The sequence below is a fragment of the Anneissia japonica genome, unplaced genomic scaffold (assembly GCF_011630105.1).
Source record: "Anneissia japonica isolate Jap-2015-1 unplaced genomic scaffold, ASM1163010v1 scaffold26_len2425191_cov177, whole genome shotgun sequence".
Classification (NCBI taxonomy): domain Eukaryota; kingdom Metazoa; phylum Echinodermata; class Crinoidea; order Comatulida; family Comatulidae; genus Anneissia; species Anneissia japonica.
The window spans coordinates 654,163-670,269 of record NW_022685220.1 but is presented as its reverse complement, the minus strand read 5'-3'; the positions used below and the strand labels follow the sequence as shown (position 1 = coordinate 670,269).

The 16,107-nt window shown below is 35.1% G+C and overlaps 1 protein-coding gene across 1 annotated transcript in view; it reads left to right on the top strand.

Annotated features, from left to right (window-relative positions):
* The window catches only part of LOC117108786 (uroporphyrinogen-III synthase-like), a 45,724-nt gene that overhangs the window by 5,418 nt on the left and 24,199 nt on the right, over positions 1 to 16,107 (top strand). Inside the window, exons 3-6 of the mRNA XM_033250939.1 lie at positions 5,907 to 6,087; positions 6,498 to 6,647; positions 10,490 to 10,573; positions 13,711 to 13,796. Coding sequence (XP_033106830.1) covers positions 5,907 to 6,087; positions 6,498 to 6,647; positions 10,490 to 10,573; positions 13,711 to 13,796 — 501 coding nt within the window. The remainder of the gene's footprint in view (positions 1 to 5,906; positions 6,088 to 6,497; positions 6,648 to 10,489; positions 10,574 to 13,710; positions 13,797 to 16,107) is intronic.

Here is a 16,107-nt window from a genome sequence, read left to right as displayed (position 1 = left end):
AGCCAGGCTTGAGTTAAGCCCGGCTCAACGTTAGGCCCGGCTTAACTTTGCCGGGCGTTCAGACTAGCCGGTTTAGCCAGGCGAGAATTTGCATAATAATGAACAGTAACCAGGAAACGTGTTTCAAAACATTGCTCGCGAAACGTACGCTCGCTCACAGCGATTGGTCATTTCGTCACCCGAAGTCAATGCAAGACCCCCTGCAACGATTAAAGCCTGGCTTAGAAAAGTTAAACACGGTGGCGCACCAGGCCTAGTTACTATAGGAACACAGCCCGCCTTGAGATAAGTCACCTAGTTTAGACTGGCACGTGGATAAGCCCGGTGAGTTAAGCCGGGTTTTTCCACCTAGTCTGAACCTGTCTCTTATACACATCTAGATGTGTATAAGAGACAGGTTTAGTGTACAGGAAAATTTATGTTTTACAATGACAGTCGTAGATTACGGGGTTCTACGTAGTTCTACATGGAATCCAAAATGGCATTGAAAAATTGTTCGATGGGCCCCAAAAAATAGGGTAGGGAGGGCAAGACTTTTTTATTCCTTGTTTTGCGTACTTTTTATTTTAAAGATCATCAGATGAGGGCAGAATAAAAATAAAATAAAATTTGTTTTCTTATTTAGCAAATAGTTTTGCCAAAAGCATCCAGATGGAAGAGAAAATAAAATAAAATTTTATCAGTGAATGTAAAATAGGATGTTTAAATGCTTCAAATTTATATAATTAGGAAGAAATATACATCTTATCTTTGGTGATTACAAAAATAAAGAAAAACTTTTTCGTGGCAGCAGGTGCACTAATTGGCCAAAAATAAAATTTTATTTTCTATTCCTAATCATTTGCAGTTCAGGTTCGCTAAGCAAAGTTTAAAAAAGGTCTCGGTAAGGTGTTTTGTTTTTCTTATGTTACTTTTATGAGTGCCGCCCGACCACGCCTACTTTGCTAACGTAAATTTGAATCTTGAAAATTTAAATAAAAATATCTAGGGTTGGCCGATTTTTTTAGGGTCGGTTGGGTTATGCCAACATAACATTTTTTTTTAGACCTTAGATAAAATTTGCAGATTGTTAATTAATGAAAAACACAACAATTTGGCATGTAAAATAAGATCGACTTAGAAATTATTTGAGTTAGGCAAAGTCAACTTTAACTGCTTAACTGTATTGGAATGTTTGTTTTAATGGTTTACTGAATAATTAAAAAGCATTGCAATGACCTCTAAATGCCGATAAGAAAAGGCCAGTGGCCGAGGTAGATCCAGAAATTGAAAATAGAAGGATTTTATTTTTTCTTTTTTTTGAGTTAGGCAAAGTCAACTTTAACTGCTTAACTGTATTGGAATGTTTGTTTTATAATGGTTTACTGAATAATTAAAAAGCATTGCAATGACCTCTAAATGCCGATAAGAAAAGGCCAGTGGCCGAGGTAGATCCAGAAATTGAAAATAGAAGGATTTTATTTTTTCTTTTTTTTTTCAAAAATTTGCCTTTATTCCATCTCCTCTATATAACTTAACTTGTAATGACAGTCCTTCATATGATATCAACATCATATTTGACAGGCACCATCAGAAGGGACACACACCTTAGGATTTTTTGTTTACAGTATGAAAGGGTAGAATGAAGCCACACACAATTCCTTTCTCATCCTGCTATTTACCTTCAGCAGATATCAGAAAGAACAACGGAGGCCTGAGAATTCGCTCTCTCGGGTATATACCGATATCAGCTTTGCGATTATATTGACTAACAAACACGTGTATCGCTTACTGTTTTGTTGGCAAAGCCATGTCTTGAGTATCATGCCTTTAGGCAACATGCTCCTACTTTTAGCTCACACTTCGATGGAGCATTTTCCATCGATGAGTTGCAGGCTAAATTTAGAAATTTGAAACAAAAATAGCAAGTTGAATTAAGTTTGCATTAAATACTGATCAATTTCGAAATTGAAAAGTCCATTTTGTTCACCTTCTTGTTATAACATTTCAAATCAATTAACTTTATCGGTAAATCAAAATGTAAACCGTTTTTGGCAGGTCACTTAAACCTACTTTTTGTTCACATACATCAAGCTCTTAGGCTATGTTCAGACTTGGAGATAAGCCAGGCTTGAGTTAAGCCAGGCTTAACGTTCAACGTTAAGCCCGGTTCAACGTTAAGCCCGACTTAACTCAGCCTGGCGTTCAGACTAGCGGGTTTAGCCAGGTGAGAATTTACATAATAATGAACTGTAACCAGGAAACGTGTTTCAAAACATTGCTCGCGAAACGTACGCTCGCTCACAGCGTACGTAATTGAATGCTAATTGGTCATTTCGTTACCCAAAGTCAATGCAAGACCCCCTGCAACGATTAAAGCCTGGCTTAGAAAAGTTAAACACGGTGGCGCACCAGGCCTAGTTACTATAGGAACACAGCCCGCCTTGAGATAAGTCACCTAGTTTAGACTGGCACGTGGATAAGCCCGGTGAGTTAAGCCGGGTTTTTCCACCTAGTCTGAACTAGGCCTCAAGTTCTTAAGCTCTGTCCATTTAGATGACAAATAACTGTAATATGCCCATAATCGGGGCCTAATATGACATCATCATGCCCATAAACCGGCACATTACACACGTTTGTCACGTAAAATTTGATAGTGTGTGGACAGAGATTTATTAGTTTGTGATACTATAGTAGTTGAATATTCTTTGAAATCTGGGTTACAAAATGTCAACACTATAAGCAGAGTGCATAGAGGGCAAGATTTTTCAAGATATATTTTAAGAAAGAAGAATTTAATTTTTTGGAGTCAAATCAGGGAGATTTTAGTGAGTTTTTTTTCTCCCTGTTGATCCACCCATGATCAGTATTTGTACATGATATTGGAGCAAATCCTCCTGGAACAAATTTTTCTATAAAACAGCCCAACTGTTTTTTTTTCTCTCCTGCCAACTTTATTCTCCACCCTTTTCACCTTAGATATTATCAATTTTTTTAGCAAACAGTGTATGATGTTCAAACATTTAAAGTTCTATGTTATTGCAAGTCTGCAAACTATGCCTAATTGTGCAGGTGTATGTTATTTTGTAGCAGGGTCAGGGAGTTACTAAATTGATATGGGATACTGTGATAAAACATATTAAGTGATATTAAAATTGGCGCACTCTGATCCCGAATGAGATCATTGCATTTTAGGTCAGCACTGCCCTCAGGTGATATCCAGGGAGGTTAACCTGACAGAGGCCTCCAGGCTTTGTTGGACTGGCAAAATTGTGAAGAAATTAGGCTCCTTCGGAGCTGTCGGCTCCCGTTTCCAATTTGACTTGCGGCAATTATAAGCACTGGGAGGAATATTCACATCATCCCCAGCTAGCATTTTCTTTAGTTTCATACAATTTTTGGGGGGGTGAGAATTTAAAGCCATTGTCTTATTTTATGTGAACATCTAGAAATTAGCAGCTGCACAAAGAAAATTTTAAAGGAGACCACTGTAAAAATATGGTTTTGACTGTAGAGGTACTGTCACTAGTGTGGAGGAACATTTAAACTTCCAACTCTATATTGAATCACTTCCATTCCATATTTTAGCCCTTAATGAAGATTCGAACTAGAAAATATTTTTATTGCAATTAACAAGCAAATTTAATACCATTCTTTTATTCTATTAGTAGACCATTTATTTTGTTGGGAAATTGGTAGGCTTTTCGTTGTTAAAAATCTATAAATCAACAAATATTTGTTTTCATCTTTTCCTTAGTGGAACTTATAACTTATTAAATTCAGCTTCAGTTTTATTTAATTCTTTAGAATGTTATTAGGCCTTGCCCCAAGGTCCCCACCGGAGGCCCTTTGTGGGCTCCGGCCCCCAGCGTCTTAGGGCCCCAAAGGGCCCCTGTCCAGGGGCCTCTGGTCTCTTTAATATGCCACTGAATGGGTATCTTGTTGAGATAAACTGGGGAAGTTTAAAAGGCGGCATGGAAAGAAACTGGACATTCAACCACACAATTCCGAGGCTTAGTAGGATGGGCTGACAGCTCGTTCTCGTACGTTCAGCAGTGAATACAACACTAACTTTCCTTTTTTTTTTATGGAGACCAACAGAAAACATTACCTTAGTTTAACTTTTGAGGAAAAGCAAACACTTGCTTAATGTATTGCCATTAAAAACATAGCTATAAAACATGGCTGTAAAAGAGGCCCATATAGTAGCCATTCCTACATGACTACTGTATTTAAAAATTATGCTAATTAATAAATAAAATACTATATTTGTGAAATTTAATAATGTATAAAGTAGCTAATAAATTGTGACATTATACAGCTGTGTCTAGATTTCAAATTTTATTTGACAAAACATGCAACATGCCAAGACCATATAAAGGCACATCATGGCTATATATGGGCATATTATATAAGTTTTTTGTCAAGCAGACCTTAATGTTTGTTGGACTTCAATTCATTTAGTGGATTTTTGCATGCATCAAGTTACTTCACCTTATGACCCTGGCCATTAAACACATGCATGGAACACATTAGCACCCTGGGGAGAATTCTATAATATTACAGCTAGAAATGATCAGTCCATTGGCATTTAAAAATCTACCAGGTACCTGCTTTCTCCTGGGTAGATAGAGACAACGTGGATTAAATGCAAATTTCAGAAAGGAGCAATAACTCATCGGACCTAACTAGTCATAGCCACTATAAGAGTGCTCTGAACCATGGAGATCTTTATAGTAAATCCTTTCTGAGCTTCGTGGCTATAGGGCTGTATTATCCCCAGTTTCTGTAGCGTGAAGTGGATGAGAGTGTGATAACCTGGGTGGGGCACTAGTCCACTGTAGGTTACTCTCAACAAGTTGCTTCTACCCACTGATACAGCTGGATAGACTGTGAAGCAATGTAGAAGGGGCCTTGCTCAAGGACACAAGCGAAATGCAAAGCGAATGATTGAAACCCTGACCTCGAGGTTGGGAAACCAAAACATTTCCACTGCGCAAAACCACTTCCGATTTTTACACAGTCTCTAGTTCAGATTCAGATTTAGGTTCAGATAACATTTATTTTGATAATAATGACAAAAATAGTTCAGTTCCATCCAGATGCTCTCCTTTAATTTTTGCTAACCCCCCCGTATTCAGGAGATGTTTATGCAGTAATGGCCCATGTTAAAGAAACCATACACACTGGAGAAAAGTGGAGGATTATCTCTGGTTGTACTGCCCAATTCACTACTAGAAGGACCCCACTGGAAATAAGTCTTCAGACTACTGTGCGTTATACTGTACTTGGTGCATTTCACACTGACATAATCCCAATTTACACCAATCCTTGAAATAGGATAGTAAATCCAAGGGAGTATACAGTGCCATCTTGGCATTAAAGCTCAGATGGCAGAGGAATTAAATAGAAAACAGAGAGCATTTGATGTGAGTCCTGATAGGGACATTTCTAAAAAAAAAAACCAAAATGGATAAAGTGTCTTTCCCAAGAATACAAGCAAGCAGTCAAAGTGTGAATCAAATTTTTAGACCTTAAAGTTCAGGATTTTAATCTCAGTGACTCTCCTTCCTGCACCCAGTTGTGGAGCCAGAATTTGCCTGACATGATTCTGAAGTCACCGACAGGGTGGAGATGTTCCAGGGGGCTCCTTCCACAATGGCAGCACTCTGGGTGGCGCCAGAATCAACACAGAACCCCTCTAATATTTTATGGATTTGAAAGGCTTATTTAATCGATTTTAGAGTCTCTCATTCCGTAAAAATTACATAGAATTTTTTGTTTCTTTCCACATCAAATTGTAATTGTGTTGCTTTCTCTCCCTCCCCTACCCAACTCACTAGCATCACTATTGCCTGCACCTACATACATAATCACAAACTATTAAATTTTCCACCAACATTTTTAAGTTGATTTTTTAATTCCAGGTTCTGAGGTCAGAAGGTCTTTTAGTTACACTTATTCAAGTTCTAAGCTTCAAATTCTTCAACTTAAAGGAGCTTTATGAACAGATCGCCCAGCCAGAAAAGTATGGTGGCATAATCTTTTCAAGTCCAAGAGCTGTTGAAGCTGTTAACAAATCCATTGAGAACAACTCATCATTAAAGGGTATGCCTTATTCTTACTTGGTGGGATTGCAATGGGTGTTGGAAGTATCACAACCACCACTACCAGCATAATGGCATAGTTGGTTGAGACTTGTGTTAACCATTGTGTGTGGCAAGGAGGTGGTGGTGTAATTTTGTTCATACCAACGATAAACCACTAAGTCTGAAGTGCCTTTACTTACCACAATCATCACTATAGACACCATTATTTAAATCCAGTCAAACCAACAGAATTATCAAAAATTGTTGTCGTTTATCTTCTTTTGGTAATGGTGAGGGAGAACACAGTGCAAGAGGAGGGATGAGGTGAGTGAATGAGTAAAAAAAGCAATGATGCTACAAATAGAATCATTTAATCAATCAATAGAATCAATCAAAGATTGTGTCAGCATTGATGTTCTTTTTTTGTAGAGTGGCAGGCCAACCTGATTCCTAAATGGCATTCGCTCCCTGCCTACACTGTTGGCCAAGCCAGTGGTGAATTTGTAAAGGAACTTGGTTTAATCCCCATTGGTGCTGACTCAGGAAATGCAGAAAATCTTGTTAAAACTATCAAGACAGGTAAATACAGTATATACTTCACAATACTTTTAGTTTGTTATACTTAAATTAAAATTATGGAGGATAGTTGCCCCATGTACTACAACTGGAACCACTGCTGGAATGTGGCACTGTTTATGGTGAAACTGTCTTTGCCCCAGTATACATGTATACATCTTTGCCAAAAACAATTCAAAATTATCATTTTGTAGGATATAGACAGTATAAGAGTAAAGGTGTCACCAAAGATGTATAGCTTTGTCCACACTGTCAAATTCTATGTGACAAATAACTATGATATGCCCATATTTTAATATAATATGACCTCATCATGCCATGTCCATATATTATGGGCACATCACACAAATGTGTCACACACAAGTTTGTAGTGTGAACTTTACTGAAAATACTTTCTTTGTATACTTTAAAGTAATTCTTAATATATGGACATCCGTCTATTGGTGCAAGTATATAATGACATTACAATTTACATCACAACGCAACAAAATGTTTAAGAGCTCATATCATGTGTATATTAGCAGCAGGATTAATGCAAGATTATAATATTCCTCATAGAATTACCACTTGAATCTAGAGTAATGTGGAAGAAAATGGTAATTTAATTATGTTCAGATTTTGAAATGCAGATTTCAAATTATTTTACTGCCACTCAAAATAAAAACCAGGTTTTTCCCTCACAGACTACTTAATAAATCCTTCAAGGCAAATCCTAAATTTCTTACTTATTTTTAACAGAGTGCAGTGATGTTTTTTATCAGAACACCAACCGTGGCACTCCAAACATTATTGTGATGATAATCAGAGGTTAAAAGGTCACAGATTATTAAATGGTTATGGAATCAGTTACTCTCCAATGCTGTCTAAATGTGTTATGGATAAAATTACTTAAATGTTAAATTATTTGTTATGGTGTATATCATATTCAGTCAATATTCTTTTGAATTTTTGAAATATAAAAAACTATTTACAATATATATTATTTCATTTACACAGCAGTATTTCAGCAATGATAATTGAATTATTATAGATAGTATATTCCATTAAAATGCTTTTGGCAATTTATTTCCAGTTTCAGCTAGTGCACACTGGATGTGCTTTGAGATATGTTTTGCAAAAATACTCAATATATTGTTTTCCAAAGTTGTGTTTCTGAGAATATTGTGTTATGTTACAGAAAAACAATTAGAATATTGATTTTGAATGTTAGGTTACAGAATATGAATAATGTTTTTCAGCATAAATATTATTTATTGACTAGTAAAATCACATGGAGATCTCTTGCTTCCCAGCTTAATTAGCCTCCTCAAAGGAAGCAGAATATAAGATAGTTCTGATAAAGAAGACAGGGCCTATTTTTTGGTACATGTGTATATGTTAATTATTCATTTGCATAATTAATACTTCACTAATCAGGTAATTTAGGCTAATTATCATGAGAAGTAAAATTTGGTAAGTCTATTGATTTAGAACTTGGCAGATTAAAAGATGGTAATAAGAAGACAGAGCATATAGTTGTTTGTGTGTGTGTGTTAATAATATGCTAATTGCTCATTTGCATAATTAATATTTCACTAATCAGGTAATTTAGGCTAGTTAATACAATAGATAACATTTGGTAAGCCCGATTGGTTTCAAAGTTGACAGAATGCAAGCATAGTTGTTTGTATGTGTGTTAATAATATGCTAATTGGTCATTTGCATAATTAATATTTCACTAATCAGGTAATTTAGGCAAGTTAACACAATAGATAAAGTTTGGTAAGTCCGATTAGTTTCAAAGTTTACAGAATGCAAGATGTTAATAAGAAGATTAAGCCTATTGTTTTAGTACATGTGTGAATATGCTAATTGCTCAATGCATTAATACTTCACTTATCAGTTAGTTAACACAATAACTAGAGTTTGGTCATTCTGATTGGTTTCAAATTTTGCTCAATGCAATATGGTGATAAAGTGACAGGCTTTTGGTTTTGGTATGTGTGTGAATATACTGATTGCTCATTTGCATATATTAATATTCATTGATCAAGAAATTTACACCAAAGTTTGGTAAGTCTGATTGGTTTTAAACTTTACAGAATGCAAGATGGTAATAAGAAGACAAAGCCTATTTTTTTTGGTACATGTGTGATTATGCTTATTGCGTAATTAATATTTCGTTAATGAGGAAATTTACCATACCATCATCATAATTCCCATAAAAACTTTTAATTTAGTTGAAATTGTAATATTCTTCATGTTGTTGTCATTGTCACTGGTGTAGAAAATTGTTTGTTACCACGATGACTAAAGTTTGTTAAGACTGATTGGTTTCAAACTATTACTCATCAATTCTCAGAGAAAAATCACAATGTGAAGAGGCTATGCTTTTACGAGCATTTCTAGTTCCCATCGCTGCTCTTCAACAGTGAACTGTCTTTCAGATGAGATGTTTTATCCGGCGGTCCTGTGTGCAGTATGGCCCATTTGCATGTTAAGAATGACTCTCTTCAAAACGAGTATGGGGTTGTGCACTGCCCAATGACCATCAGAAGTTCCCCACTACAAATAAGTTTCCTACTTTTGTGGGTTATCCTTGGTGTTTACACTGAATAAATCCAATCCAGTCGAATCAATTTTCGTAGTAAAAACTCTATAAATCAGTGGTAACATTTTTGGATTTTGATAATTTATTTGATATTTTTATATGTGCAATTTAAATGTTTTAACTTAATTTTTTAGTTACTTAAAATTTTCCTACAGGTTTCAAAAGAAAATAATTGTTTTTTATTTATTTATTTATTTATTTATTTATTTATTTATTCTGTCTTTCTACTGCAATGCACTTTCAGTACTTGTGTACTGTTTTTCAAAGTGGTACAGTTTCATAAAATACAAAAGTTAAAAGAAAAGTAATTAAAAAACATACATATATATAAATAGATGTCATAATAAAAGTCATTAAGAATTAAAAGAGTTTTTAAAAAATATAATAGACATGTTCATGAAATTTGTTGTTGTTTCGTGTGGAAGTGCATTCCACAACTTTGTTGAGCGATACAAAAAGTTATCTTGCCTTGACAGTTCTTCCATTGTGGTACAAAAAGGTTATTATGAGATTGACTACGTGTACATTTTGAATGGGATTCGATATTAAATTTAAATTTAGATGATAAATAAGATGGCGCATACCCTTTTAAACATTTAAAAATCATTAAGGCTATCTGTTCATTCTACCTTACATGTAGTTGTTTCCATGCAAGTGAACTTAACATAACATCAACGGAAGTATAAATATCAACAGACAAAACAATTCTACATAATCTGTTCATTTGAACAGATTTTTATATAGACATTATTGTATTTCTTATTTAGAGATAACTTATACCTACCAATAGAAAATAATTTTTAATCAAATTTCATATAAATTATTCTGTTTTCATAAATAATATATTCTTTGATTTATAACTAACGATAACTACATTACTTAGAAATACTTTTTTTTTTGTTTGAGCAAATAAGCAAAGATGACAACCTCCTAACTCGACTATGAGCAAATAAGCAAAGATGACAACCTCCTAACTGTGTTTATCTCAATAGTATACTATTGATGTTTTTAAATTTCAACTCCTTTGAGGTTGTACATCATACCAAATATCGCTTCAATGTTACGAAGTTGTCAATGTGCCAGTGAGGTTGAATAAAGTCTTGTTATAATTGTTTCATATGGGACTGCATACATGTATGTTGTTCTGTTGATTAATATGTTGTAGATATGGTGGAACAGCTGGGAATCATGTTATCATGCACTATGTGTACATTTTCAATCTATCAATTTTATTTTAAAACGTGTTTCACCGCAGGCTATGCTCCCAGTGGTCGCCCTCTCCTTTTTCCGTGCGGTAACCTTCGTAGAGAAACTATACCCCAGTCATTGGACGATGAAGGTAGGTCAATTAGATTTAAGACATTTGGTTTGATCAGCTGGTCCTGTAGGACATGCTATCATTGCGAAACCCCAAACGGGTTAAGTGATGAAAATATTCACGCTACTGTGTTGTGATTGTGACCTTATGTTGTTTCGTTACATAAGCCATCGCATGGTCGGCTTTCCATTTATTTGTGTTACTGATATCCATTAATGTGCATAACATTTAGCTGGAGAATGTAAACTTGAAACCTACCATCTACCAAGTAGACGTGACTGTGGTTACGAAGGAATGTTTCAATGTCTTAACAGTGGCCACTGTCACAAACCTTAACATATGTTTGCCCTTGAAAGAGCATGCCGCATAAAGCCTACCTATCCAGACTATCAACTTTTATTGTGGCATGCCTAAATATGACCATATATAGACACATCATGACTATATATGGGCATACACAATGGTCAAACAGACCTTAATGTTTGTTGGTCTTCAATTCATTTAGTGGGCTTTTGCAATGAAAAAGGTCAGGTAATTTCATCTGATTCCTAGGATTTAGTTTAGGCCTACACATAGAGAAAAGAAATCAAAGACATAGGCAATATATTATTATATTCCAACAATGTTGAGTAGTTGGATACGTAGTCTTTTTTCCATGAATTAATGAACCGATTTTATTCAATTCCCCTGTAAAGTAATGTTCTGTTGCCTTAATCCAAATTAAATTTGTTCTTTTCTTTGTATTTTCCTTTTTTATTTTTTATTTCAACAATATTTTGTGTGGATGGTCCATACAATCTGAGCTGATCAATTGGAACCCTCAGTACATACAATTAGAAAAGAAGTATAAAAATTAAACTAGATCTTTAACATAAACAAAATAATTAAATTAAAGCAGGAAAATAGTAATAAATAAAATTGAAAGAAATTTTTTTCCAAGAATGTGTTTTGCGAAAGCATGCTATAGCTTTTGGCAAGGATTCGCTCAAACCATTTGTAGAGTTCTGAATTCATAAACAATTCTGATGTTTGTTTTCTTTAGGCAACACATTTTTATCTACATTTTTTTCTCATCATCTTGGAGTGTAGAATTAGTACTAGCTAGTTGATGTGAAGGCTTAAATATTTCGTATTTCTTCATCATGTTTGTCATGCTAGTGTCCAGGGGGCAGACTTCCAGAAGAATGGCTGAGGGAGTTTCTGGTTCCAAGAAAAACATAGTTGTTGATAAGAGCATCTCTTGTTTTCTTGGTAGCACAAAATAGGAAAACATTTTAGTGTAATGGCTTTTCAAATTAAGTGTTAAAAACCCATAATACTATGTTTGAACACAATTTAACAATTTTTTTACCATTTCAATCAATGGAGAATCCATGAATTAGAAATATAGAGGGCATGGGATGTCTGTACCACTTCAGCCCCAACCACCCCACCATGGGGTAAGAACATTTGATATGGCACCTCTAGATGGCCAGAAATGGCACTATCAGACTTAAAATTTAAATATAATTTTCTTTTTTTCTCTATTTTTTTCAAAGTTAATAAAATTTATGGAGGAGTGGGGTGGCTACCCCTCCCTTCACCCTTGAGTTCACCACTACTAATTGCTTTGGGTAAAAAAAACACCTGATGAAGCCCCATCAATTGGGGGCAAAAGCTTGTGAATAAAATCGTATCATATAAAAGTGCTACAAACTGATTCCCTATTTTCAAAAATTTGATTAGTGAGGGTGAGTGAACAAGGCTACATACTTAGGAACTTTGGGTTTGCAACATACTGAAATCCTAGGTAATAGCATTAGCATACTAAAAGACATGAAATGCCTAGAAGCTAGAAGAATGTAGAGACTTTCTTATAATTTGGGTGGGTGGGTGAGTGGAGTGGTTGATGGATACCAATGATTAGTTAAAGATTAAAGGTAGGAAAATAAGCTATAACTCGCAGTATCATTGTGCTGAATTGCGTATGGGTGTGGTCAGACTACCTAGCCGTAAAGAGGCACTTATAGTAGTTTCATGTTCACGTAATTTCACGACAAGTGCCTGAAATAGACTATAGCATTTGGATAACCCACTACTCTTCCGAAAGATGCAATGGTTGAGCATGAGCCAGATGTGTACACTGGACCTCTATTTTAAGTCCTTATCCGAGAAGACTTGGTTCTGACAACTGAACCCTGGGCGAGGAGCGGCTTGAACCAGCGCCGATGTTAAGGCTGTACTTAGCAGCGCCAAAAATTAATGTGTTGCAGCCTACACTTTTATGGTGAATAGCCTGTGTTGTGTTGTATCCCCCAATACTACAGTAACAATCTTGATTACCTTTAATTTTATAATAAGTAACTGAATGATGTGTAGCGAGGAGGTTATATGCCCAAGGGAAAGTATTTTTCTTCCACATTCTTTTGCATGCTTTTTCTTATATCATTATAAGGGGTTAGTATAATTTAAAAAATCATTTATTTATAGGCCTTATATAACAAGTAAATTTTAACTAGTTTTTTCATTGGTTTAATTTATATTTTTGATTATTTAATACTAATAGTTTATTTCATGTATCTTGCATGTTTTACAGATTTTTAGGATTTACAGTATTTCCATTGACATATCAAGGGGATGTGTGGGGAGCATGCCCCTCAATAAGAGCTTGTTGAACTCTTCCCTCACTGGAAATGTTTGAATCACGAGAAATAGTAGTTAAAAATCACCTCATATCACCTTATTTGCCCCTCACATAATCGTTGAGCTCCCAACATCAGCTTTTCACCCCATTATCCCATTATTCCCTCCCCCCCCCCCCAATTTTAAGACTCTTAGATACTGTTTATTTTTTTTAAATCTTCAAATTTTTCTGTATGACTTTAAGCTTTGTCAATTTCCTCAGTGACAGCAGTTGTCTACCTTCCATTCTATAGACTTAAGTTCAGTTCCCCTTAAAAAAATTTACAGATCCACCTGTCCTGCATCTTTTTGCTGAACTGAGGTGTGTATTCTAATTTTGATTTAATTTCCTCTAAGTAATTTCTTATTTTACAAAATAATCTGATTTGGTTTGGATTTCTGTTTCATCTGTGCTTGGGTAACTTCTGTAATGATAATCTGAGTATATATGTTTTAATGAATAAATATTTGATTGTAATGTTTATTTAATACCACAGGAATATCCTTTGAAAGTGTCACTGTGTATGAAACAACAGCACATCCAGAGATAGATGAATCATTTAGAAACTTAATTAAAAATGAAGTGAGTATTGTACCTCAACATGAATTCTCATCAAAGACGTTATAATGACAAGATGCCATTCTCTGCGATTTCAGCGTACAAATTCTGTAACACAGTGTATGGCACCCTCTTGCAATTACGATTACTTTTGACTAGGATGCCCTCTCTCAATCACAGTTACTTTCTGTTGCGTTCTGCGTGAATGGACGCTTTTAATTTGTTAATGCAAACCGCAGAGAGTTCTATCTTGTTATTATAAAATCTTCGATTCACGTACTGTAGTTTCTTCGGGTATAAGCCCATTTCCCACCCAATTTTTACATAACAGCCTTTCCTCTGGCAAAAGGATATGAATGAGTAGCTATGTTTAATCCTACTACTTTCAGAAACTAAAATCAAAAATTGACTTTAACTAAAACATGGAGTTCTGAAAAATTACCCATATATTGAAAAGGGAATTTATAATAATAATAATAACAACTTTATTTTATAACGGTCAAAAAACTCGTTCACCCAAGTGGGTGTTCTTCCACGAGGCCGTATGGACATTAAACAAAATAATTGTGTTAGATTAAAATAATTAAGTGTTAGTACAAAGAAAAAACAAATATATATAATACATACTAATGGTTATTACATTACTATGTTTCTTTTAAAAAGTTCTAGTGTGCTTGAATTTTTTATATTGAAGTCTAAATTATTCCACAAAAGAGCCCCCCTCTGGTATAAGCCCATGCCCCAAAACTGACCCAATGTTGTGTTCATGTGGACTGGCTAATACCAGAAGAACAACAAAAGAAAAGAAAAAATTAATTGTCAAATTAAACATGTACCCAGGACCCTCAGATCATATGGCATGTACAGTATGTACCAAGCTATAACCAGTTGCGATCCGCGGGGATGGGGGGTGGGGGTGAAGCAGAGGTGGAGGGGTTTAAATGAAAAAGAATTATATATGTTCCATGCATAATATGTTTCATAACTCGAGCTTAAAAATAGATCCAAAATTACCAATTTTGCTGGACTCCTCCAGGACTCTTTTTTTGAGGTTGGTTGTGAGCCTGGCGGTACAGCTGACTTCTCCTGAAACTTGGTTTATTAAATGTTATGACAACAATAGCTTGCATACCACTTCTTATGAATTTGTTTATGATGAACACAAATCTGTTGAACTAGAATGCTGTCTCTTATACACATCTAGATGTGTATAAGAGACAGCCCAAGTGGGTGTTCTTCCACGAGGCCGTATGGACATTAAACAAAATAATTGTGTTAGATTAAAATAATTAAGTGTTAGTACAAAGAAAAAACAAATATATATAATACATACTAATGGTTATTACATTACTATGTTTCTTTTAAAAAGTTCTAGTGTGCTTGAATTTTTTATATTGAAGTCTAAATTATTCCACAAAAGAGCCCCCCTCTGGTATAAGCCCATGCCCCAAAACTGACCCAATGTTGTGTTCATGTGGACTGGCTAATACCAGAAGAACAACAAAAGAAAAGAAAAAATTAATTGTCAAATTAAACATGTACCCAGGACCCTCAGATCATATGGCATGTACAGTATGTACCAAGCTATAACCAGTTGCGATCCGCGGGGATGGGGGTGGATGTGAAGCAGAGTTGGAGGGGTTTAAATGAAAAAGAATTATATATGTTCCATGCATAATATGTTTCATAACTCGAGCTTAAAAATAGATCCAAAATTACCAATTTTGCTGGACTCCTCCAGGACTCTTTTTTTTGTGGTTGGTTGTGAGCCTGGCGGTACAGCTGACTTCTCCTGAAACTTGGTTTATTAAATGTTATGACAACAATAGCTTGCATACCACTTCTTATGAATTTGTTTATGATGAACACAAATCTGGTGAACTAGATTTCAATGAAAAGTTAATACAACTAATTCATGTTTTATTACACTGATAGAGTTTATTGAGAGTTAGGGTATATTCTCCAATCCAGGTGTTTCACTACATTTAAATTTTATCAAATGACAGTCTCTGAAAATAGAATACACAACCTGATACTACAAGTCTGAGAAAACACAGGTGCTACAACAGACCACCACTATGAATACAAGCATACATTTTGTTCGCATTAGTGACATCCTCCGGAGCATGAATGTGATGCCACTAACATAGATCTGTGCTATCACTTTCATATTGGACCTCCACGCTTGAAACATGCATGAAAGAACACATGGAAAAAGATGATTAAACCCTTCGTAACACTGCATACCAAGTGTTGTATATCCTTATAGGAGTATATCTGGCATTTCGAAAGGATGGTTGCGCTGTAGGGATCATTGGCAGGTTCAGAAATTCAA